Genomic DNA, 12,413 nt, shown 5'->3' with positions numbered 1-12,413 from the left:
GATCTCAACCTCCCCACCATCTTTAATTTTTTGCTCCTCAGCCTCTCCTCCCACCAAAGGAACTGCGGAAGGAATATGCTAACTAACATATTCCTGTCAGACACCGCCATCCACTCACTAGCATTTACCCTACGCTAATTTTACCATCAAGAAATCATAGATCACCCCACTTACTCAGTTCTTAGGACTCTCATTACTTTCGGTAACCTTGTTTAATGCACAATCCCTGACCAAAAAGATGCACATCCTAAATGACTACTTACGGGACTCCGACCCAGACATCTGTGCCATTACAGAAACCTGGTTAAAAAATTCAGACATTGCGCTAATCAATCAATTACCAATATACAAGTATGACATCTTATCAATCCACAGACATAAAAAACGAGGAGGCGGTCTACTCCTTGCAACCAAAAAAGAACTTAGACTTACACCGCACACAATCAAGTCAGAATCTAAACTGGAACTAGGCTTAGTCAAATCGCAACAACTTCAAATACTACTAATCTATGCCCCTCCTGGATTACTCGAGTCAGACGCCTCCCCCCTCATTGAATCCATAGTGAAGTACATCGATTCAGACCTACCTACTATGATCATGGGAGATTTTAATTTACACACAGACGCCTTCCCCCGCTCATCTAACTGCGAAACCATCCTCAACTCCCTTAACGCAATGGGATTCACACAGATTGTCAACAACCCGACACACAAAGCAGGACACACGGTGGACCTCATCTTCATCAACTCGAAGTTCTCCTGCTCTTCAACACCATCCTGTACTCCAGTCCCATGGTCAGATCACTTTCTGATAGCCACCAAGGTATCTGCCAAACAACAAACTCATAACCCGCAATACTCTTCTACCATTCACTTCAGGAAATCATGTGCTTCCGAGACACTCAGCGACCACCTTGCGAAAGAACTACCAAACCTGGACCTAGCCAACCCAGATACAGCCGTCCTTTCATGGCATAACATTACTGAAGAAGTCGCTAACAACTTATGCCCCGAAGTTTCCAAAATAATAAACCCAGAAAAAAAAGGAAACCAACCCTGGTTCTCCACAGAGCTCAAACGGATGAAACAAATCCTTCGCCACAACGAAAACAGATGGCGCAAAGATCCCAACTCTTCTACGCTATCAACATACAAAGGAACTTTACATCACTACAGGACAGCAATCCTTAAATCAAAAAAAGAATATTATGCCAACAAAACCCATGATCACCAATATGACGCCAAAGCACTTTTCTCATACGTGTCTCAGATCACTAAGCCATCCCCACCGACGATTCCCGACGAACAGGCACAATCTAAGGCCAATGCTCTGGCATCATTCTTTCAGCAGAAGATTACGAATACTCTTGCACGCCTACCCACCAATGCTACTCCCTACACTACATTCAACAACTCTCGCTCCTACACAGGATCCAAGCTCAACAACTTCGAGTTAACCCTCCCCCGGTGGGATCGAATCCCTCCTCAAGAGACAGAAACCATCTAGCCATCCAGCTGACAGCATTCCATCCAAACTGCTACTACTGATCCCTAACATGATTTCGGGACATCTAGCCAACATCATAAACTGCTCTTTACTCCAAGGGAGGTACCCAGACAGTTTAAAAACCGCTTCTCTCAAACCCCTCCTCAAGAAGCACAACTTAGACCCCAAAGATCTAGCTAACTTTCGCCCCATCTCAAACCTCCCCTTCTTAGCCAAAATAACAGAGAAATTGGTTAATACTCAGTTGTCTGAATATCTGGAAGAACATAATATCCTTTATCCATCCCAATACAGATTCCGTAAATCCCGTAGTACAGAATCGCTTCTCATTTCACTGACAGACCATATCATCATGGGACTAGACAAGGGCCATTCCTTTCTTCTAGTACTCCTAGACATCTCCGCGGCATTCGATACCGTCAACCACTCCATCCTCCTGAATCGACTAGCAGACATAGGTATATCCGGATCAGCCCTCAGTTGGTTCACGTCTTTCCTCAGCAATAGAAGCTTCAAAGTTAAAATTAGTAACAAAGAATCACCCTCGACATTATCCTCTCTTGGTGTACCTCAAGGATCCTCTTTATCACAGACCCTCTTCAATATTTACCTCCTCCCCCTCTGCCAGCTTCTAACAGACCTCAACCTAACACATTACCTATATGCAGATGATGTGCAGATTCTGATTCCAATAACTGAATCCATCGCAAAATCACTCAAGCATTGGAACAACTGCCTAAATTCAATTACCAACCTCCTCAACAGTATTAATCTGGTTCTTAATGCATTAAAGACAGAACTCCTACTCATCTCCCCCAACCAAGACAACCCACTAACACAGACCAACCACAACATCCAGCTCACACATACACGTTAGAGATCTTGGGTTTATACTCGACAATCGCCTAAACTTAAAGAAAATGATCAACACCACAACCAAAGACTGTTTCTACAGACTTCAGGTTCTAAAAAGACTCAAACCTCTACTTTTCTTCCACGACTTCAGGACAGTTCTGCAAGCCCTGCTATTCGCCAAAATAGACTACGGCAGTGCTCTCCTCCTGGGTCTCCCCAGCTCTACCACCAAACCTCTTCAGATGATACAGAACGCCGGGGCAAGAACACTGACCAATACCAACCGTGGAGAACACATATCACCTATCCTCCGTAACTTACACTGGCTCCCAGTGTACTATCGAATCCTTCACAAATCACTCACTCTAATTCACAAATCTATCTACAATCACCTACATCTGGACCTGGTATTCCCTCTCAACCTTCATATCTCCAACAGACCGACTAGAGAAGCATATAAAGGAACTCTACAGGCCCCTCCCACAAAAGCAACTCGCCTCACCTTGACCAAAGATCGTTCATTTTCAACAGCAGGCCCAGCTATCTGGAACAATATCCCTTCCGACCTCAGAATGGAACCCTGCCTCATAATATTCAGAAAAAAACTTAAGACCTGGCTCTTCCGCCAAGCCTTTTCAGATCCCCCTGAATCCCATTAGCCGAGGTTATTTCTCCGCACCTCCGCACCTCCTTGAAGTTTCCAATAAGATCCTCCTCTGACTCACCAATCGGTTAGACTTGTTTACTGCGTTCCTAGGCCTTTTTTCTTCCAGCAGTCTATGCCTCCAAGTTTACTATCCCTGTTGAATGTAACTTTGTTTTTCCTGTTTTAACTATTGTCTTTGGTTCAGTCCCCCAGTTCGATGTAAACCGATCTGATATGGTCTTTTAACCATGAAGGTCGGTATAGAAAAGTGTTAAATAAATAAATAATGCCTTTGTATCGCTCCATGGTGAGACCGCACCTCGAATAATGTGTACAATTCTGGTCACCGCATCTCAAAAAAGATATAGTTGCGATGGAGAAGGTACAGAGAAGGGCGACCAAAATGATAAAGGGGAACGGAACAGCTCCCCTATGAAGAAAGACTAAAGAGGTTAGGACTTTTCAGCTTGGAGAAGAGATGGCTGAGGGGGGATATGATAGAGGTGTTTAAAATCATGCAAGGTCTAGAACGGGTAGATGTGAATCTGTTATTTACTCTTTCAGATAATAGAAAGACTAGGGGGCACTCCATGAAGTTAGCATGTGGCACATTTAAAACTAATGGGAGAAAGTTCTTTATCAAACACCTTGAGCTGATTTGTTTAGGCAAACTGTTCCCCAGCCTGACAGACTGACATCTGTGGAGATAACCACCCAATTTGGCGGGTCCAAGTCCACCCCCAGTTCCAGGTTGCTGCGCAAAAGCCACCACGACAGACTGACTCTGGAAGCAGAGGCAATGGCACTTGGAACTGCTACGACAACAGAGCATTCTGCAATGGCCGCAAATGAGCGAACACCCATGGGACCAAATCCAAGGTGGAGGCCATGGATCCCAGAACTTGTAAGTGATGCAAAATTGTCGTAACCTTCCTCTGAAGGAGAGCCTTGACCTGATCCTGCAATTTCGCCAAACCTTGCCTTGGGAGGTATCGAAAAGTGCTCCCAAGTAAAGTAGCGACCGAGTGGGTTCCAAGTGACTTTTCTGGACATTTATGACCCAGCCGAGCGACTGTAAGGTGAACATCACCCTCTGGATCGATCTCTCGCAGTCTTCCCGCAACTTCGCTTGAATCAACCAGTTGTCTAGATACGGGTGGACTAAGACTCCCTCCTTGCGCAAGAACGCTGCCACAACCACCATGACCTTGGTGAAGGTACATGGGGCCATCACCAGGCCGAAAGAAAGAGCCTGAAATTGGAAATGTTGACCCAGTACTTTGAACCGGAGTTACCGCTGGTGATCCCGAAGGATCGGGATGTGGAGATATGCCTCGGTGAGGTCTAAGGACGCGAGAAACTCCCTTTTGCGCACTGCAGCCACCACCATTCTCAAGGTCTCCATGCGAAAACGAGGGACTCAAAGACACCGGTTCACCTTCTGCAAATCCAGAATGGGACGAAATGTACCCTCTTTCTTGGGAACCACAAAGTACACCGAATACTGGCCCTGGCCCTATTCCGCTAAGGGAACTGGAACAATGGCTCTGAGGTTGAGAAACCATTGCAGAGTCCCTTGCACTGCCTCGCATTTGGCCCGCGAGACTCTACAAAGGCCTCCCAAACTGGGCGCGAAAACTCGAGAGCGTAACCTTCCCGGACCATTTCAGACACCCAACGGTCCGAGGTAATCTTCGCCCACTCTGCGTAAAAGCTCGACAATTTGCCTCCTACAGTTTCTACGACGGAATGGGTGCCCCTGGCTTCATTGGGAGGGTTTTCATTTCCAGTGCCCTGGCCCGTGGACACTCTGCCTGGACGACGACCTCCACGAAAGGACTGCTGGTGACCTGGGATCAGCCTGGACCCCGAAGGAGCTGAAAGCCTATCACAGCGAAATCTACAAGAGTCCTGAAAGCGAGGCAGAGGGGGAAAAACCTTCCCTGAAGGTTTCCTATCCTCTGGAAGCTGGTTGCCTTTGGATTCCCCAAGAAACTTCACCAATTAGTCCAGGTCTTCCCCTAAGAGAAGCTTGCCCTTGAAGGAGAGGTTACAAAGCTGAGACTTGGAAGACAAATCTGCTGACCAATTTTGCAACCAGAGGAGTCTACGAGCCGAGGCCGCAGATACCATGCTATGCGCCGAGGTCCAAACCAAATCATACAAAGCGTCTGCGACATACGCAACACCTGCCTCCAATCGCGCGGCCTGTAAGGGTCCACCACTGCCAGCATTCAGCACCGCGGATGCCTCCTGGACCCAACAAAGGCAGGCTCTCTGCATGAGGTTGGCACAAATAGCCGCCCGCAGACTCAAGGCGGAGACCTCAAAGACCCATTTAAGCTGAATTTCTAGCTTGCGGTCCTGTATGTCCTTCAGTGCCGCAGCCCCAGCCACGGGAATGGTGGTCTTCTTAGTCATGGAAGACACCGCCGCGTCTACCTTCGGCACCCTCAGAAGATCCAAAACATCATGCGAAAGGGAGTAAATCTTCGCCATCGCTCTGCCCACTTTCAAGCCTGCGTCTGACGAGTCCCACTCCCGGGTAACCAGTTTGCGAACCTTCTTTGGCAGCGGAAAGAAGGCCATCGGACCACGAATCCCATCCAGGACCGGGTTAACCCCCTTTGCTGTCAGACTCATCCTGAGCCACCTTGACCCCCAGAACTTCCAAAACCTGGGGGATAAGAGGTCTAAGCTCCTCACGCTTAAACAAGCGCACCACGCTGGGGTCATCGCCCTCAGATGAAGGCAGTTCGTCTGGATCCGGGTATAACCGTGGTGGCCCCCAGCGGAGCCGGCAACCTATCTTCGACTCGGGTCCCTTCGGTCCCATGAAGGTGGCTGGGCATCTGAGAGACCCCTGGATGCTTGCTTAGCCAGAGGTTCCAATGGCACGTCCAGCCGCTCTGCTCTCTTCAATGCCTGCCTGCTTCCTAGCCAGGAAAGCCTGGTGAAACAATAGCACGAACTTTGGGCAAAACTCCCCTGGGCCTCTCCCCTCTCAGCTGAGGGGTCTGGTAACCCAGCATCCACCCAAAATAACAAACCTGCTCCACAGGGAAAAGGAGGGGGGGCCTCCTTATCCTGCGATATCCGATGGGGGGGGGGGGGGCATCGAACCGAAGGACCGCAGGCCTTGCCTGACAGCCCGTTCCTCCAAACGTGGTCCCGCCTGCCCGGTGCTGCAGGCAGAACAGAGGGAATCTACATCCAGAATCTGTCCTGTCGCGCCACATGCTAGTTCGAGGAGCTATGAGCTGGCCCGCGCCGCCACGCAGTCATTGGCAAAAATGAAAAAAGAAGTCGGGAAAACCTCTGTGCGGCCAAGGGAACTAAAAATAACCACCTCCCTGCAAACGCGAAGCTCCAAAGGCAGAGGCCGGCCGAGAAACGCACAGAGAGAAAAAAATAGAAAAAAATGCGCGAAGGCTTCCCCGCCCCTTCCTGTCGACAAGGCCCGCAGGGGTCTAGCTCCCTCCTCACCACTGGCTGCCAGCAACCGCATGGCCCATCCCTCGACAGACTTCGCTTACCTTGAGGCAGTCACTTTTTTTTTTTAAACTTTAATGAAACATCCTAGAAGTCTCAGGGAGCCGCGGAAGGGGAGCCACTTCGGTGGACGAGGGAACCAGGAGCCCCTGGTTTTCGAGCCACTTGACTGCTGCGGGTGAGACACAGGCAGGGGTGGCCAACCCCCTGGGCGCCTGGCTTCCAAAGAGGATGGCCCACGAAGGTGCCCAACACCTGAGGAAGCAGTATTACTAGCCCTAACTATCCTACTTCCTTTCCCTATCTTCTTTTTTTTTTTAAACTAACAGACTGCAGGAATGCGTCTCTACAATCTATTGGAGTCAGAGAAATACTGAGGGACTGCAGGTGGCACTCTTGGTTATGTAGCAGTGCCCAAAGATTTTGTTCTCTGACTCCATCTGCTGGTAGGGATGCATAACCTCCTCGATCCAGTTCAGGAAACCCTGTCCCATGGACACTCTCAACAACAGCCTGGCCGAAGAACTAATTAAACTGGACTTCTCAGATGCGGATACCGCTATGAACTCCTGGCAAACTATTACACACTCAGTAGCTAACAGAATTTGCCCTGTAACAACAAAAGTTATCAACCCAGCCCACACGAACAAGAAACCCTGGTTCTCAACCGAACTAAGGAAACTCAAACAGGATCTACAACACAAAGAACAACGCTGGCGGAAAGATTCCTCCCCTTCCTCACTTGCTTCATACAAAACTGCAATGAGCTACTATAGGACATCCATTACCCGCACCAAACGAGATTTCTACGCCAAAAAAATACACGGCTTCTTATATGACCCAAAAACTCTGTTCTCATATGTAGCTGCCCTTACCACACCTATGCCCCTCACCATCCCAGAAGAAGAAGCCCAGAACAAATCCACAGAGTTGGCTATCTTTTTTGATAACAAAATCAAAAACCTACTTGCCCCCCTGGCATCAACTAACACTTCCCCAAACCCTTCGCAACCATTAAGCCTCGCAACCAATAACCCTCCACCAACTATCTACAGACCGTCACTAGAAATTCTTGAACAGACATCCTCCCTGGAAATTGAATCAATAATCAAGAAAATGAAACCTTCCACTCATCCATTGGACCAAATACCAACCAAACTACTTCTCACCATCCCTAACACCATTGCTAAACCGCTGGCAGACATCATAAATTGCTCCCTCAATCAAGGATCGGTCCCGGACTCCTTAAAAATTGCTTCACTTAAACCCTTACTTAAAAAACCCAACCTGGACCCAGCCAACCCTGCAAACTTCCGCCCCATTGCAAACCTACCTTTTATAGCCAAGCTAATGGAAAAGCTTGTCAACATCCGACTCACAGACTACCTTGACTCCCACAATATTCTCTACCCCTCTCAATTCGGATTCAGGAAACGCCTAAACACAGAATCCCTCCTTCTTTCTCTAACGGACAACATCCTGATGGGCCTTGACAAGGGACAATCTTACCTGCTAGCCCTTCTCGACATCTCTGCCGCGTTCGACACGGTAAACCACACTATCCTCTTAAACCGTTTAATGGAAATAGGCATATCCGGCTCTGCACTGCTCTGGTTCACATCCTTTCTGAACAACAGACACTACAAAGTCAAAATAAATGACAAAGAATCTCACTCCATTCCATCAAACCAAGGCGTACCTCAGGGTTCGTCACTTTCCCCTACCCTGTTCAATATATATCTACTCCCTTTATGCCAGCTACTCAATAGTCTCAATCTCACCCACTTTATATACGCGGACGATGTTCAAATCATAATCCCCATCTCGGACCCCATCTCTACTCTAAATTTCTGGAACAACTGCTTACAAGCCATCAACCTTCTGCTCTCTAGTCTCAACCTGGTCCTAAATACTTCCAAAACGGAACTACTGGTTATCTCCCCTAGTGACAACAACCCCCTCGCAAATAATGCTAGCACCCCATTAGCAAACCAGGTCAGAGATCTTGGGGCCACCCTTGACTCTAGAATGAATTTCAAAAAATTCATTAACGCCACAACCAAAGAATGCTTCTTCAAGCTACAGGTCCTGAAGCAACTTAGACCGCTCTTACACTTCAAGGATTTCCGTTCGGTGCTTCAAGCCATACTGTTTTCAAAGATCGACTATTGTAACGCTCTATTACTTGGTCTCCCCGCTTCATCCACCAAACCTCTTCAGATGCTGCAAAACGCAGCGGCTAGGATCCTTACAAACACTCGTCGCAAGGACCATATCACACCAATCCTAAAAATCCTACACTGGCTGCCCATCCAATATAGAATACTTTTCAAGGCTCTCACCATCATCCACAAATCCGTCTACCAGCAATCCACTCTCCAACTCACCTTCCCACTCGAATTACATACTTCAGCAAGACCGATCAGAACTGCCTACAAAGGTTCGCTCAAGGCCCCCCCCAACAAATCATCTGTCCACAACTCTATTCACAAGCGTGCTCTTTCAACAGCAGGTCCACTACATTGGAATTCACTTCCCCAAGACTTACGCCAAGAACAATGCCATTCAACATTCAGAAAGAAATTGAAAACCTGGCTGTTCGCAGAAGCCTACCGCTGAAGGATCTCTTCAACCATCACTGTCTCTCATTCTCCCACCCCTCCTTAATCCCTACCCCCCCCCTCTTTTCCCTCTCCCCTTCCCCCCCACCCAACCTCACCCTTTCCTTCTCCCACTGGACATACCATGCTAATAACTGCCTAGGATAAATCTATGTTTACGTATCTTATAGTTTTTGTTGATTATATATATATATTTATCTCTCTCTAATTGTTTCTTAGTTTAAATTCTGTACTGTCTTCCATTGCCCAGGTTTTACGCTCCCTGTTTAATGTAACTTTACTTTCTACCTTGATGTTAATTGGTTTCCCCTCAGTTACATTGTAAACCGGTACGATAAGACCTAGTCTTGAGCATCGGTATAGTAAAAGAAATTAAATAAATAAATAAATAAATAAACCCACTGGTGTGGACTGATCTGGGTATGCTCAGGAACTCCCCGAGGTTTTCCGTTGGCCCATTCCAGATGGTCTTTTCTGCCGGAATCGCCTCTGACCCCGAAACCTAGAGCGGGTCGGCTGAAAAGGTCTGTGCCCCTTAGGCTTGTCTTCCGGCAGCTTATGAACCTTGTTATCCCCCAGTGACTTGATCAATTGCTCCAAGTCCTCACCAAAGAGGAACTTCACCTTGAAGGGAAGTGCACTAAGCTGGGCCTTGAAGGAAACATCCACTACCCAATTGCGCAACCATAAAAGCCGCCGAGACACCATAGTCCCGGAGGAGGTTCGCAGGAGATCATATAAGGCATCCGCCCCATATAAGGCATCCGCCCCAAGACTTAAGACTTGGTTATTCAAGCAAGCTTTCCCAGACACATCACGATGACACAAGCCAAAGACACAAACCAAGGATTCCTCATAACATTCAGCCATTAATCATGCCATTTGTACATAGCATTTAATTTAATTCTCTGTATACCGTTAACCGTTTATTCTTTCCTATCTCTTCCTCCTTCTCCAAGTTCTTCTACCCTCGTTATTTGTAACTATTCCTTCGGTCACAACAGTTCCTAGTTGATGTATTTAATGCACTCCCGTTTCATGTAAACCAGCAAGATATGTTCTCATGATTGCCGGTATATAAAAACCTTAAATAAATAAAATAAATAAATAGGTCACTGCTGCCTCCAAGCACTCTGACTGCGCCGCCTCCTGTGGGGGAAGATCTCTGGAACTCAGAAGCTGCTGACCCATCGCAGGCTCGCCCGAAGCGTTAAGCTACTACAGACCGCTGCTCGAATACCAAGCACAGAGACTTCAAAAATGCGCTTAAGGAGTACCTCAAGCTTACGATCTTGGAGGTCCTTGAGGGTTGCCGACTCGGCCACTGGAATGGTTGTCCTCTTGGTGACAGCTGACACCGAGGCGTCCACTTTAGGTAACTAACAGCTCTAAATTCTCCTCTGACAACGGGTAGAGCTTGTCCATCGCTCTTCCTACCCGCAGGCCCGCTTCTGGAGTATTCCACTTCCGGACCATCAGGTACTGAACCAGAGCAGGGAAAGTCTTCACTGGATCCCGCAACCCCACCAACACCGGGTCCACAGTGTCCTGGGCGGGATCCTCCAGAGGGACCACGATTCCCAGCTCCGCCAGGACATGCGGAATGAGAGGATCAAGTTCGTCCCGTTGAAAAAGACGAACTACCTTAGGATCATCCCCCTCCAAGAGTACCGCCTTCTCCACATCATCCGGGTCGGCTCCAGAGGAAGGATGAGGAGCACGGAAGGGTCAACCCTCCAAGGCAACCATGGGATCTCGGTCCAGTGGACCAGGAACCTCCAAGGGGCCCCTGACCTTCCATACCCAGATAGACCCCTGTGGCTTCAGCCATCTGGGGACCTTCCTAGGGGGCTCCTCAGGAAACTGAGGCCTGTACAGCCCCCCAGGCTGTGCCTGGCATATAAGGAGCTCAGCAAAAGGGGCCTGGGGACCACCCAAGCTCAGATCTGCTGGCGAGAGCACCGGAGGGAGATCCCCTCCTCCCCTCGCTGCCTCCGCGGCAGTGGTGAGGGAATCCAAAATGGAAGCCATTCCCACACTTAGGACCCGGGAACCTCTTGAAAAGTTCACCCTACCGCCAGAGCTCAAGTTGCAAAGCAAAGCCCCTGTGCCGATCACAGCTGTGCCGCTGGCGGCAGCGATCCTGACTCTGTGTTACCTTTTTTTTTTTTTTTTTTTATAAAGGAACAACGTACCGGCTAGGAGGGCAAGGGCAATCCCCGATCCTCGCTGTGGCAGGGGAGGGAACCGGATCACCGGCTATCACCCTCGGCTCTACAAACCTGGAGCAAGCAGAGTCACTGACCCAAGCTCCGAAAAACCCTTCAACCAGAGGGGATAGTCCCCCTGGAACCTGCCAGTCCCCTGGGAGGACAAGGAGATGTTCTTGTCCTGCTTGACAGCTGCTGCTCACTGACAAAAAATTCTCCCTTTTGTTGTTTTATATATATATATATATATATATATATATATAATGTTTTAATTTTTTTAAAGAACCCAAAAGTGGTTCAGGACAGCAGGTTTTGCACTACCTCCATCTGCTGGAGACAGAGAAATACTGAGGAGCTGCAGGTGGCACACCGGTTAAGAGGGGATGCCCTCAAAGTTTGTCTCCATCTGCTGGAAGGGAGGCAAAACCCAGCAGTCTGAACTGATCTGGGTACGTACAGGGAATTTAAAATTGATTACCTACTGCCTAAGTGGCAATCGGGGTGGTTTACAATTAAAACATGCATAAAAATACAACTGATTTATTTAATAAATATGTTCCATCTAGAATGTTACATTCAGCTTCTAGGAAACTGTTAAGAGTTTCCCCTTGTGAAGGAAATTCATTATCAAGATACTAGACTTTGGGCACTGTTAATTAGGGGCGTTACTCTTTGGAATGATTTGTCTGATGAATTACGGGATTTATCAGACTTTAAAATATTTTGAAAGTATGTTAAAGCAGTCTTATTTACTGAAGTATTTTCAGACTAATTTTATCTTTTATTGCTGTTTATCTTAATATTGTTTTATGTTGATTTTGTAATCTGCTTAGCTTTACAATGTGGACTAGAAGTATTTCCAAATGAATGAATGAATGAATGAATGAATGAATGAAATAAAACAAAACAAAACATTAAATATCTCATTTTGTCCTTAGTTTATTTACCTTCCTACATCAGTCAGATCATCCTCCACAGAAAGAACATCCAGTTCCTGCAGTATCCAGTCCCTGAAAGAGAGCTTGAGGAGAGACTGACAGCTCAGAAGCAAGATGAGACAAGTCATACTACAATAAGGAGAC

General features: G+C 47.6%; 1 protein-coding gene across 1 annotated transcript in view; it reads right to left on the bottom strand.

The window, feature by feature from the left end:
* The window catches only part of FANCA (FA complementation group A), a 522,319-nt gene that overhangs the window by 180,069 nt on the left and 329,837 nt on the right, over nt 1-12,413 (bottom strand). Inside the window, exon 29 of the mRNA XM_029608211.1 lies at nt 12,279-12,352. Within this exon, the coding sequence (XP_029464071.1) occupies nt 12,279-12,352 (74 nt within the window). The remainder of the gene's footprint in view (nt 1-12,278; nt 12,353-12,413) is intronic.

This window comes from Rhinatrema bivittatum, chromosome 7 (genome assembly GCF_901001135.1).
Source record: "Rhinatrema bivittatum chromosome 7, aRhiBiv1.1, whole genome shotgun sequence".
In the NCBI taxonomy this organism is placed as follows: domain Eukaryota; kingdom Metazoa; phylum Chordata; class Amphibia; order Gymnophiona; family Rhinatrematidae; genus Rhinatrema; species Rhinatrema bivittatum.
This window is presented reverse-complemented; position numbering and strand designations above follow the sequence as displayed.